The sequence below is a fragment of the Lissotriton helveticus genome, chromosome 3_1, assembly GCF_964261635.1.
Source record: "Lissotriton helveticus chromosome 3_1, aLisHel1.1, whole genome shotgun sequence".
NCBI lineage: Eukaryota > Metazoa > Chordata > Amphibia > Caudata > Salamandridae > Lissotriton > Lissotriton helveticus.
Window position 1 is genome coordinate 355,640,128 of NC_136061.1, and position 14,793 is coordinate 355,654,920.

The 14,793-nt window shown below is 46.4% G+C and overlaps 1 protein-coding gene across 5 annotated transcripts in view; it reads right to left on the bottom strand.

Annotated features, from left to right (window-relative positions):
• ANKRD13B (ankyrin repeat domain 13B) overlaps positions 1-14,793 on the bottom strand; it is a 478,086-nt gene that overhangs the window by 115,021 nt on the left and 348,272 nt on the right. For all 5 annotated transcript variants that reach the window (XM_078680038.1, XM_078680040.1, XM_078680037.1 and 2 more), the window contains exons 4-5: positions 4,205-4,250; positions 952-1,095 (exon numbers count right to left, since the gene is read on the bottom strand). In XM_078680038.1, the coding sequence (XP_078536164.1) occupies positions 952-1,095; positions 4,205-4,250 (190 nt within the window). The remainder of the gene's footprint in view (positions 1-951; positions 1,096-4,204; positions 4,251-14,793) is intronic.

Consider the following 14,793-nt stretch of genomic DNA (forward strand, 5'->3'; position numbering starts at 1 on the left):
GGTTGCCTCATTATTAAAATAAGAGGCAGCCATACTTTGCCTCCAGGAGCCATGGGAAACGGGCAATTTCCAGAAGGAAAACCATTCTCTTTTTAGTTGTTCCACAAGAGTCCATGAAAGTGGAGGGATCGCTTGTTTACAGGTTTTCACTGAATTACACAATTTTTAATCATTCAAGTGATATATATCTCCGTTATGATTCCATCAGGTCCACTCCAGTACATGACAGTTCTTGGTTACTGTTTAATGTGTACACCCCCCTGTGTTTGATTTATAACACTTATAATCTTTGAATGTATTTTATGATAACTGAGAAGAAACAAGTTGATCATATTTTAATTGCTGGTAATTTTAACACTGAGCTGTCAAACCATACATTAAAAACATATAGGAACGTTCAAATGGAGGAAGTATGGAATGTCCCCCTGCTTTTGTTTCCATAGAATAGCTCGCAGACAAGCATGGGGTTATGATTCTTGAACAACTGAGGGAACTGGGTTATATGATCATCATTGGTCGAATGGACTGTCTTCCCTGAAGGGCCTACAAGAAACATGCTGTGTTGGTTTGACTATTCTCAGTTTCCTGTGGAGAGAGGATGTTAAGGTTGCCCTGAGTGCACAAATATCAAGCAAGAGAGAGCACTGGCTCCACTGTCACCTAGACCAAGTGCTTCCTTAAAGGAAACAACAAATGAGTATATCCTTCATAACAGTGTAGGGAACCAAGGAAAAAAGTAGATGCAGAGTAGGGAGGACGAATCAGAGAGAGAGACAGAGACAGCGAGAGGAAGAGAGAGAGAGAGAGAGAGACAGCGAGAAGAAGAGAGAGAGAGAGAGAGAGAGAGAGCAGGAAAAATAGTGACTGAGAGAATGGAAGAATCTTTGATCAGAAGTAAGGGAAGCGGGAAGGAACAGTGTGAGGCAGGGAGCACAGACAAAGACTACCCACCTTGTCCCCGGAAGATGAAGCTGCGGCTCCCCCGCTGCCAGGCCATGTGGTCAAATCCTAGCAGAGTTGTGTCCACTCGGAGGTTCTGGCCACGTTTCCACACTCTATAAGTGTCACTCGGACAGATCTTGGAAACCAAGGGTACTGTTGAGAATGAAACATAAAAAAAGAGAGTTGAAGGCGCAGCCTGCATGCTTTTACTAGGTGAGGGCGGGTTAGAGAGGGAGCGGTGTCGGAAATTTAAGAGGCGTTTAAGAGCCTTAGGCTGTAATAATTATTAATAACAATAATAAGAATAGTAATTGGTGAAGTTACATTCCACACTTTACAAATTGTCTTGACTCAAGGTGGTTATAAGGGTTGTTAATAGGTTTTTTGCACAGAGGTATTTGACTGTCTATGTTAAAGGGGGTTCACAGTGGTGCAGGTGATGTGAGTTGATACTCAGGTACATGGTCGGTCTGGTGAAACAGCGTGTTGCGTACCTTCATAATGAGATGCAATAGAAGGTTTCGTACTGATAGGGTGAGTTCAGACTGAGGTGCAGAAAATGGTGATGTAAGAGGATCTGAGGGCTCGTCCTAATCTTTGAACAACACAACAATATCAAAGTTCACAGTCTGTGTGTTCCCAACTGACCATTTATTTTTTATTCATAAAGTTTTATATAGCGCGAACAAGATCCCGAAGGATATCAGAGCGCTTTACAATAGGATGGAAGGGAGGACATAAATGCAATAACGAACATCGAGTGGGAAAAGGAAAGTAATACAATAAACAAGTGTAAGGTGGCAACAAAGGGGGGTAATAATAAGCAGTAAAGAGGAGCCCTATCAAATGGAGGACTCATGGTAGCCAGGACAATGACACAGAGCAAAGTGGGCCTAGCTCTCTTAAGGTAAGAATTTGCTAATTTTTTAGCTTCCAATTTGAACGCCGTCGTCGAGGACAGTCTGCGTACTTCTGGCAGAAGAGAGTTCCATATCCTTGGGGCAGCACCGGAGAAGGCCCGGTGATAAGATCTGGTGGCGTGTCCCGGTTCTGAGATGAAAATTTGGCCCTTTAACATTTTCTTGACACTCCCGTGTAACTGTGTGAAGCAGTCAGTCAGGAGAGTAATGTGTAAGTAGAGCCAGAAAACTGTGGAGTTTATTTACACACATACACCAAAATATGACTGTCCAGCCAGGATTCTTCTACCTACTGCTGTTGAGGTTTTGTAGTTCTTAGTCAAATCTGGGGAAGGGGCGGGATATTTGTGTAAACTATATTATGCATTATAATTAAGTAATATTCTGACTATGACACACTGACACCACACTGTCCTAGTACGAGGATTTCCTTGTCAGTGTGTCTCCTTGTCCCAGTTTAGGGATCATCCTTTGCCACTGAGTCCCTGCTCCAATGTCTGTGCCGGTGCATCTCTATCTCAGCGTATCCGAGGCCCAGTATTCATGTGTCACTAGCCCACTGCTGGTGCACACTGGACCCAGAGTCAGTGTGTTCCAATCTCACTGTGTCTCTGTCTGTGTCTACTTACCCAAGCGCCTGCTGCTTCTTCTGCCTGCGCCAGAGTCAGAGTTTCCCTGTGTGAGTAATTTTCTATTCTAGTGTTAGTGTGTTCCTGTCCCAGAGTTAGTGGGTTCCTGTCCCAGATTTAGTGTGTTCCTGTCCCAGATTTAGTGTGTTTCTGTCCCAGATTTAGTGTGTTACCGTCCCAGAGTTAGTGTGTTCCTGTCCCAGAGTTAGTGTGTTCCTGTCCCAGATTTAGTGTTTTCCTGTCCCAGAGTTAGTGTGTTCCTGTCCCAGATTTAGTGTGTTGCCGTCCCAGAGTTAGTGTGTTCCTGTCCCAGAGTTAGTGTGTTCCTGTCCCAGATTTAGTGTTTTCCTGTCCCAGATTTAGTGTGTTCCTGCCCCAGAGTTAGTGTGTTCCTGTCCCAGAGTTAGTGTGTTCCTGCCCCAGAGTTAGTGTGTTCCTGCACCAGAGTTAGAGTGTTCCGGTCCCAGAGTTAGAGTGTTCCTGTCCCAGAGTTAGTGTGTTCCTGTCCCAGAGTTAGAGTGTTCCTGTCCCAGAGTTAGTGTGTTCCTGTCCCAGAGTTAGTGTGTTCCTGCACCAGAGTTAGAGTGTTCCTGTCCCAGAGTTAGTGTGTTCCCGTCCCAGTGTTTGTGTGCTCCTGGTTCAGTGTCAGGGTCCCTGTCTGCTTGTGCACACTGTCAGTGTCTGTGTCCTTTTAGCCCAGTGTCAGTGACCAACTCTCCAGGGTCAGGATGTCCCTGTCTCCCTACTCTAGTGTGCGTGCGGGTAAACAACCTTTACAACGCAACTTTTACATCGTAGAGCCTTTACAACGCAAACTATTACAACGCATTGCTCTGGGGGGCGCTCTAGGATAGGGAATAGGTTAATTTACTATCCAATAACCTTCCCTAGTGTCCACGGGGACTGGAGTTGGAATAGTAAATTAAACTATTCACTATCCAGCACCCCAAAGCACTATGCGTTGTAATGGACTGCGTTGTAATACTTACGTTGTAAAGGCATGCGATGTAAAAGCATGCGTTGTAGTGTCATACATCCGTGCGTGCGTGTTCCCATCCCAGACTGAGTGTGCCCGTGTATAAGTGTCAGTCTCCGTGTCTCGTTTCAGGTATTTCTCATCCAAATGTGAGCACCTCCCCTCCCCAGATTAAACATGTCCGAGGTCCTACCAGAGGTTTTGACAGTGGTGATGTAGCAACGGGTACGCGTGGTGTATAGTCAGGATGCAGGGCAGAGTGCTGCTGGTGTAGCAGGCTATGCAGTTGTTGTAGGTGCAGAGGCTGGTGGTGCTCCAGTCGGTGTCGGTGGGGTAGGTCCAGGCTGAAGTGCAGACTGCTGCTGTGATAGGATTAGGAGCGGGTCTAGTATCGTAATATTGAGGTGTAGGATTGGTGGGTTGCCAGTAAATGCATATGATGTCATTTCAGACTTGGTTGATGAGAACTGGTGGCAAACGGGGATGGGGTCCAAGTCATACATGACTGACGTGAGGCGGCTGGTGGATAGTAGAGCTACAAAGATGAGTAAGTTGTGACTGAGGTAGAAGTGCAGGGTGGGTGAGTTCGGGTTTAGGTGGAGGGGACTGCTGGTGCAGCAGTATGTACATGTGACATGGTTTTAGGTGGAGGTTCAGAGGAACAAGTAAAGCAGGCTACCTCTGACCTGGGTCTGTGCAAAAGGGGACCCCATGTTTGGATCTTCCTGCTCACTTACCCCAGCTGGTGAACTCCCACTTCATTTCAACATAAAAGTCTTGTGCCTGTTAGGGAAAGAAGAACATGAATTCCTTAGTCTATGCTCAGTGATTCAATATACATTAAATATTGGTCTTCACTGACACCAAATGCAAAGTGAGAATTCATTTTTCTTATTGAGAGTCCAGGATGCGATTCCACCTCACAAACTAGTAAGAAACTTCCATTACCTTTCAGGGCATTTAGGAATCCACAATCAAACCTACAGACGCACACGTCACCATCACGCACCAGACGCCATCTGAGGTACCAACACGCACCCACCGTCAGGATGGACATGAGACTTCGTGTGAGGATTAACTATAATCACCGCTCTGAACAATGGACATTAGACTATCCAACACAACAGCACCCTACCACACCCAACCCTATTAGGGAACATGAGAGTATCATTCGGTTTCAACACACTACAACATCCATCCTTCATGATGAATGTGGGCCAATGAGGCTACAGCATCCTAATGCACGTAAGCCTCATAACAGGAAACTAAGTGTCAGGAATATTGAAGTAAAATGTATTACTTACCTGTCTTCAACTGGGTTATGAGTTGCGTGACAAGTGCTGAAAAAATAGACACTGGGATTTTGGCAGAGACAGCGTGTGTGCTATATCAGCGGCATGGAAGGCGCGGTCTTCGTTCGGAGAATGTGCAGAAGAATAGTGTTTCCTGCAAAGAGAATGCACACTAGGAGATTCTGGAACTGAGTGACCAGTTCCTCTCCTTTCTGCCCATGCTCAAGTCAGAGGGATCTCTATAAAGGAGCTTTCAAGAAGGCCCCTTTCTCACCTGTCTATCCGGCCCAGTCTGAACATCTGTATTGATGAACCCCTGCATTTACAGTCCTTCCATCAATCTTCTCCCTGTCCAGTTCATGTCCTGGTTTTCTTTTTCATGCAGTTCTACCGCTCTGCAATTTTTAATTTTCCTGCTCTGTTCAGTTACATTTTCAGTCAACACTCTTCTAAAATACTTTTTTCTTACTCTCCTGAAGTATTTACCTACTGAGGCAAGTCAAGTAACTTCAAGCATTGCCAGTACTCCCTTTGGATCCAGACTGTTGAGACCAATCTACAGACATCTTTCCAAGCCAGGATCCTCATCTTTTCAGCATCAGTCACTCAACAACAGCTGGAAGCTCGTGCTTAGGACTGTCACCTGTCTAAGGTGAAAGCTGCTGTACCACATCTGTCTTCTTCGTGACGCTGTGACTACAACATCTTGAAGCACCCAACCCTCATAATGAACATGGGACTATCAGAGGTGACAGTATCCTGATGCACCTGTGCCTCATATGGAACATTGGACTAACTTAGGCTACAACACCCAATGCACTCAAATGAACATGAAATTATATATGGTTACAATACACTGACACATCCAACTTTCATTATGAAGATGAGAACACCTGGACTACAATAACTTCACCATCCAATGATCCTAATGAACATGAGATTAACTTAGGCTCCAACACTCTTACATAACCAACCAGTATAATGAACTTGAGAACATCTGAGGCCAAAACATCATAACACATCCAACCATCAAAATGAACATGAGAACATCTGAGGCCAAAACATCATAACACATCCAACCATCAAAATGAACATGAGAACATCTGAGGCTAAAATGCCCCAACTCATCCATACATTAAAATTAACATGAGAACATGTGAGGTCAAAACACCCTAACACATCCAACCATCAAAATGAACATGAGAACATCTGAGGCCTTAACACCCCAACACTTCCAACCAACATAATGAATATTGGACTAACTTAGGCTACAACACTCAATGCACTCAGCCCTCATAATGAACATGAAATGATCTGTGGTTAAAATACACTGACACGCCCAACTCTCATTATGAAGATGAGAACACCTGAACTACAATAACTTCACCAACCAATGCGTATAAAGAACATGAGATAAACTTAGGCTACAATACCCTTCAGTATCCAACCCTCACAATGAACATGAATTATCGGAGGCTACAATTACACTAATACGCCCTACTTTTGTAATGAAGATGAGAATGCCTGAACTCCAATGCCCTACAGCTGACCCTCCCTCCCACAGACAGAGTAAGCTCGTCCCTGCCTTCCTAACGATGTGACCACCTGGGCTTGCCCCGAAGCGGTCGCTCCCCCACGCTCCATCTCTCCCTGCCTGACCGTGTGCCTCATTTCTGCCTGCTTTCCTGCTGCCTGGACCCGTGACCGCGCGCATTGACATAGCGCTTGGTATCGTAGCATTGCACTGAGATAATAGCGCCCATTTGCGCAGCGTTGCCGATTGAAAACTTACATAGCCTGCATATTAAAACTGAAAGCGCATCTGCTAATTAATTAATGTGCACATTAGCGCTTCATTGCTGAGAATCAAATTGTGCATTTATTCATTGCCGGTCCTCGGCTGTGCCCCGTTTAGATTTTCTGCCTAAGTAGCCATTTTGTTGTTGTTTTGTCCACCCCTGACCCGTGTCTCCTCCCCGCTCCCGCCTCCCAGCTGACCCTCCCTCGCCCCCGCCCCCTCCACCATCCATTTATGACAGTTGCATTGTCGCGCAGCGTCCACGCGCAGCGGTCGCGCCCCAGTTGCGCCGAAGGTGCGCCAAAGGTAAGCCCGTCTGCGCCCGTCCGCGCCTGGACCGCGCCCAGCGCCTTTTCCCCTGGTCCCCGCCACACCCAACCCACTAAACTCACTTATGATGCCGCAACTCTCCTCGCCCTCAACCCCGGACGCACACCACAATGCAGCGAAGCCACCCCAGGACGCACCCACGGCCCATTCGCCTGCCTCTCCTGCAAGTTCAACTGCTTCAGAACCCTCACCAAATCAACTTCCTCCATACACAACTCCGACTCTAACCGCCTGAAGTGCATCCTGCTCAACACCCGCTCGGTCCACAAACACGCTACCGAACTCTGGGACCTACTCGACACTGCGTCACCGGACATCGCCTTCCTTACAGAAACATGGATGAACACATCATCAGCACCTGACATCGCCATAGCCATACTGGACGACTACAAGATTATCCGCAAAGACCGCTCCAACCAAACAGGAGGAGGCATCGCCATCATCCATAGGAACACCATCAAAATCACGACCAGCTCCGACGACAATCTTGCAACCGCCGAACACCTCCACTTTCAGATCCACACCGACCCTAGGACCACACTTAGAGGCACCCTCATCTACAGGCCTCCAGGAACCCGCACTCAATTCAGCGATGACTTCACCGACTTCATCAGCCCACATGCCCTCACCTCCGAGAACTACATTCTGTTGGGAGACCTCAACTTCCACCTTGAAAACAAACACGACAGCAACACCTCCACCCTTCTGGATAACCTGGCCAATCTCGGACTCAGACAACTTGTTGACACCCCCACTCATGTAGCCGGACACACGCTCGACCCTATCTTCACCTCCAGCAAGCACATTTCCTTCGACCGCACCACAGCTCTCCATTGGACGGACCACAGCTGTGTTCACTTCAGCTACAAAACCACCCTGAACCACAACCGCCCACAACCCATTCCTCGGAGAAACTGGAACAAAATCACCTCCGACCAACTCCTCTCATCACTCAACCAAAATCCTCCCACCCTTTCATTGGACCCAAACCAAGCGGCCACCGATCTCAAGCAATGGATCACCCACAGTGCTGACGAATTAGCACCCCTGAAAAAGCACCAGATCAAACCAGCCAGCAAAAAGACTTCCTGGTTCAATGATGATCTTAAAAAATCCAAGAAACTATGCCGCACCCTGGAGAAAACTTGGAGAAAAAACCCAACCACTGACAACATGGCCACCCTCAAGGCAGCCACCCGTAACCACCACCAACTGATTCGATCCGCCAAGAAATCAGCATTCAAGGATCGTCTCGACAACAACACCCACAACAGCAAGGAACTTTTCAACATCGTCAAAGAATTCACCAACCCCACCGCAGCATCTAACGACATCACCCCCTCGCAAGACCTCTGCGACGCATTATCCTCCTTCTTCTACAACAAAATCGCCGACATCCACAACAGTTTCGAGAACACTCCCAACGATCTACCCTCCCCACTCCCCTCAGATCCCACTCCGCCAACTAATTACCTTAGCGCCTGGAACACAATCACCACTGAAGACACCATCCGCCTAATGAACTCAATCCATTCTGGCTCACCAACCGACCCCTGCCCCCACCACATCTTCAACAAAGCTGACACCATCATCGCACCCCATCTTCGTGATGTCATCAACTGCTCGTTCAACTCTGCTACCTTTCCAGAAAGTTGGAAACACGCCGAACTCAGCGCCCTCTTGAAGAAACCCACAGCAGACCCCTCTGAACTTAAAAACTACCGACCCAGATCCCTCCTCCCTTTCCCCGCCAAAGTCATTGAGAAAGCCGTCAACAGCCAGCTCGCCGCCTTCCTTGAATCCAACAACTCCCTCGATCCATCTCAATCTGGATTTCGAGCCAAACACAGCACCGAAACCGCCCTCATTGCAGCGACAGACGACATCCGAACACTACTGGACAACGGAGAAACTGCGGCCCTCATTCTACTCGACCTCTCCGCCGCTTTCGACACGGTCTGCCACAGCACCCTTTTACAACGCCTCAGCAACATCGGCATACAAGGAAAAGCCCTGGACTGGATCATCTCGTTCCTCGCCGGGAGAACTCAAAGAGTCCGACTTCCCCCATTCAACTCAGAAGCCACAGAAGTCATCTGTGGAGTACCACAAGGATCATCACTCAGTCCCACCCTCTTCAACGTCTACATGAGCCCACTCGCATCCATCGCGCGCCAACACAACCTCAATATCATCTCTTACGCCGACGACACCCAATTAATACTTTCCCTCACCAAAGACCCGAACACCGCCAAAACAAATCTTCACGAAGGCATGAAAGAAGTAGCCGAATGGATGAAACAGAGCCGCCTAAAACTCAACTCAGACAAAACTGAAGTGCTCATCCTAGGATCCTCACCCTCGGCCTGGGACGACTCTTGGTGGCCTTCCGCTCTGGGCTCAGCACCCACACCCACTGACCACGCACGTAACCTTGGCTTCATCCTAGACTCCTCTCTCTCGATGTCCAGACAAGTTAACGCAGTCTCATCTTCCTGCTTCAACGTACTTCGCATCCTCAAAAAGATCTTCCGCTGGATCCCCCTCGAAACAAGAAAGACTGTGACCCACGCTCTGGTCACGAGTCGATTGGATTATGGTAACACACTATACGCCGGAATCACAGCAAAACTACAGAAAAAACTCCAACGCATCCAAAACTCATCAGCAAGACTCATATTGGACATCCCTCGCCGAGACCACATCTCCGGACACCTAAAGGACCTCCACTGGCTTCCCGTAAACAAAAGAATTACGTTTCGTCTTCTCACCCACGCACACAAGGCCCTCTACAACCTAGGACCCGAATGCCTCAACTCTCGACTATCCTTCTACAAACCCACCCGCCAACTAAGATCGTCCAATCAAGCCCTCGCATCAGTCCCGCGCATCCGAAAATCCACCATGGGTGGCAGATCCTTCTCCTTCCTGGCTGCCAAGACCTGGAATTCACTCCCCTCTCACCTCCGCCTTACTCAAAACCACTTCTCCTTCAGAAAAGAACTTAAAACCTGGCTATTCGACAAATAATGAACACCCTCCCCAAGCGCCTTGAGACCCTCTGGGTGAGTAGTGCGCTATATAAATGTTAGAACTTGAACTTGAACTACACCACCTAATATTCACAATGAACATGAGATTAACTTGTATTACAACAACCAATGCCACTCAACACTCATAATGAACAAGAGGGTACCTAAACTACAATAATTTCACCATCCCATGCTCATACCGAACATGAGATTAACTTATGCTACAGCAACCAATGCCACTCAACACTCATAATGAATATGAAACTGTCTCTGGCAACAACACCCCAACACATCCAACCATCAAAATGAACATGAGAACTTTTCAGGCTAAAACACGTCAGCACATTCAACCCTCATAATGAACATGAAATTATCTGAAGCTACAATCCACTAAAACACCGAACTGGCGTAATGAACATGAGAATACGTGAACTACAACACCCTACACCACCCAATGTCATAATGAACACATTGGGCTACAATACCCAATGTCACTCAACCTGAATAATGAGCATGAAACTGTTTTAGGCTACAACACCCCAACACATCTAACCCTCGTAATGAACATGAGAATATCTGAGGCCATAACACCCTAACATTTCCGACCCTCATAATGAACATGAGAATACCTGAACTGCAATACAATACACCAACTAATGTTCCTAATAATACACATGAGATTAATTCACCAACCAGACCTTCGATGTCTCCTAACAAGGATGATACTCTTTGAGTCTGCGATACACAACCCATGTAATGTACATAACACCAGATTTGTACCTACACTGTCGCACATGCATTATGTATTATGTGTTAGCCACTGTCAGCACAGCTCAACCCGTATATTGTATTTGGGGCTCTATAAGAGGAAACAACAGTCAAACCTCACAATGTGGATAATACTCTAAGGTTACTACACCCAACATATTTTGTGTCATTTGATGCAATCGCCAAGCAACCATGATGCGCATTGGAGAACTTCGACATTCGAGCTTTGCTCATGATGATACAAGATTACATCTGACACCTCAATACCCAACTTTTAAGATGTACAGGGGACACCAACTTGGCTCAAGGACCTAACTTGATGTGCATGACACTGCATCTGATGATATAGGCTCGGCCCTCAAGATGTACATTAGAAACTAAATGAGGATAAAGCACCAAACTCCATGCGACAAAACCAAAGTTCTCCTCTTCAGAAGACCCCCCCTCACTATGGGATGACTTCTGATGGTTCCCCACCCTCAGATCAGCACCCGCCTCCTCCACCCATGCCCCCAACCTCAGAATCATCCTCAACGGCAAGCTCACCATGAGACAACAGTTCAACTTGGTTGCCCCCACCTGTCTAAACACCCTCTGAATGCTCTGCAAAGTCTTCAGATGGATCCCAAATGACACCAGAAGTACAGTCTCTCAAGCCCTCACCACACTTGACTACGGGAATACCTCTACGCCGGAACCACCACCCTCCTCCTCAAGCACCTCCAAACAATCCATAATGCTGCAGCAAGACTCATCCTGGCTCCCTGTCAAGAAGAGATGCCACCTCTAGGTGCTCACACACTCCTACAAAGCCCTCCACGACACAGGACCAGAATACCAGAAAAACGCCTGACCTTCCACCAACCCACTAGACACTTGAGTCTGTCTCCCTGGCCCTCGCCACCATCCTCCACATCCATCGTACCCAAGCCGGAGGACAATCCTTCTCCTACCTCGAAGTCAAAGCCTGGACTGACCTCCCTTTCCACCTCCGGGCCTCTACCTCCTATGCCGAATTCTGCAGTGGACTCAAGATCTGGCTGTTCAAGTAGCTCCATCTCATGCAGCATCTGGATACCCCTCGGGTGATTATCATGCTTTAGAAGAACTTATTGATCGATTGGGTAATGGTCTGTCAGTACAGCTCAACCCTTATAATGTATTTGAGGCTCTATATTAGGAAACAACAGTCAAACCTCACAATGTGGATAATACTCTGAGGTTACTACACCCAACATATTTTGTGCCTAGTATTGCCATCGCCAAGCAATCATGCTCTGCATGGGAGATCTTCGAAATTTGAGTATTACCATGACGATACAAGATTACATCTGACACTACAATACCCAACTTTCAAGTTGTACAGGGGACACCATCTAAGGCTCAAGGACCTAACTTGATGTGCAAGACACTGCATCTGATGATATAGGCTCTGTTATCAAGATGAACATTAGAAATGAGGATGAAGCGTTGAACTCCATGTGACAATAGAACACCCACCCTTCTTAATGGCCATGAGCTCTCACCTGAAGCTATCCTTACAATGTACTGGCTGTTCTAGCAGAACATGCACAGGGTCAGTGTTACTACAGGGCAATGAAAGGCAGCAGCAACAGACCACCACTTAGTGACACAGACTTGCAATAAAAAAAGCAAAACCTACCATTAGTGGCAGACAAACAGTTTTTGGCTTGAAATTCTCCTGTAAAAACATTTCTGTGAGGAATGGTCCAATAAATACGTTTTGTTGCATGAAAACTTCACCTGTAGGTAAGGTTGGGTGAAGTACAGAAATTTCACAATTTGTGGAGGGCAGAGATTAAGTACTTTGCACAACTCAGTTTGCTGCGTTATAATTTCACATATTCCTCTTCAGAACCCTACTGTCATTACTAATGAGAGTCTCAGACACTTGAAGAATACCGGCGCTACACTGTCATTAAACTAAGGAGTCTTTGTGAACGGCACGCTTTCGCTTGAGCAGTTGTGAATTTGTTTATTTGGATAGCATGGATCATTAACAAAAATTGCATGGGATCAATCATCTTGCATTATGCCACTGATAACATGTGGTCTCTCTATGCCTCTAGGGCGACAAGCCTTTCTTGCTCCACTTTGGTTAGAAAGAAGTGATTCAGGGCCATGTTTAGAGTTTAGCGGTACAAAAGGGGGTGGTGATGGACGGAGCATCTGAACCAATCAAACACTCACACCCAGTCAAAAGATCTGGGTTTAATCCATCACCGTTCTTTAGCCCACTCTGCCACCCCAATTCAGACATGGCCATATGCAAATCAGTCTGACCCTGTGCCTCATGGGAACAGTCCAGCCCGAACTGCCAAGCCATGCCTTCCCTGGACCGGAAACAAGCTTCCTAGGACCGGTTTCTGGCATTTCAGCCGTCTTCAGCCAGGCTTGCTTGAATCCAGTGGCAAAGTGAGCATGGGACTCATGTCTGAGCATACCCTGCCAACTTATGGCGAACAAAGCGGTACAAAAGGGGGTGGTGATGGACGGAGCATCTGAACCAATCAAACACTCACACCCAGTCAAAAGATCTGGGTTTAATCCATCACCTTCTTTAGCCCACTCTGCCACCCCAGTTCAGACATGGCCATATTTAATCAGTCTGACACTGTGCCTCATGGGAACAGTCCAGCCCGAACTGCCAAGCCATGCCCAGACGTGGGTCCCGTGCTCGCTAAGCCACTGGAGTCAAGCTATCCTGGCTGAAGACGGCTGATAGCCAGAAACCAGTCCTAGGAGGCTTGATTCCGGTCCAGGGAAGACATGGCTTGGCAGTTCGGGCTGCACTGTTCCCATGAGGCACAGGGTCAGACTGATTTGCATATGGCCATGTCTGAACTGGGGTGGTGGAGTGAGCTAAAGAATGGTGATGGATTAAACCCAGATCAGTTGACGGGGTGAGTGTTTGATTTTCTCAAACGCGCCGTCCATCATCCCCTTTGGTATCGCATGTTTAGAGTTTGGCGGAGGGGCTTCTCTGTCACAAACGTGTTGGTTGTCCCATCTGCTGTATTACAAGTGCTGTAGGAAACGATACATTTGTAATATGGTGGACGGGATATCTATCATGAGTAGCCCCTTCGCCGAACTCTAAATCTGGCCCTCAGTAAGCTGAGCTAACCATGCATATCTGCAATGATCTGAAGGTCACAGATTCAAATGTTAGCAAGGCAAACTCCGACTTCCATCATTCTGAGGTTGGTAAATAGAGTACCATTACATTGGATAATAACAATATCTATTACTTACAGCGTTTAGAAGCAGCAGATGTGCAGTATGCAGTGCTACATAAAAGACAGTAGGTCACACTAATGCAAGATCTACTGACTTTGTAATCTTTGTCAAATTTTTCTAGCCATGTTGTTCAACTTTTTGTGCAAAAAGAATACTATATTATAATATAACATATAATAATGTAATATGTATATTAGATGTAATATAATATTAGTATATGAACACTGTTGTATGGTATGGTCTGTCATTGTATAGTATGGTATGGTGTGGAATACTCTGTCATTGTATAGTATGGTATGGTATGATGTGGTAAGGTATGGCCTGTCATTTTGTGATATGATATAGTATGATATCGCAAAGTGTGGTCTGTCATTATATAGAATGAGATGGGATGGGATGGAATGGAATGGGATGGAATGGCCTCTCATTATATAGTACGGTATGGTAGGGTATGATATGGTATGGTACGGTATGGCATGATACAGTATGGAGTGTCATTGTATAGTATGGTATGGCCTCTCATTTTATGGTATGGTATGGCATGTCATTGTATAGTATGGTATGGCCTCTTATTGGCTGGTATGGTATAGTATGGTATGGTATGGAATGGTATGGAATGTTATGGTCTGTCATTGTATATTATGGTATGGTCATTTTTGTTAGAATGTACACATTAAGCTACAAGAAAAAGAAAAGAGTAATAGGAGCGGCCAAACAAATAAATGCTTTTCAAAATAATGTTACTTTCATGCTAGAACTTTCTATACAACCCGTAATTGTGCAAACATAAACCAATTTAAAGCACAGAATGTTTTTTGCATAAATCCTTTTAATCATGCCCAAGA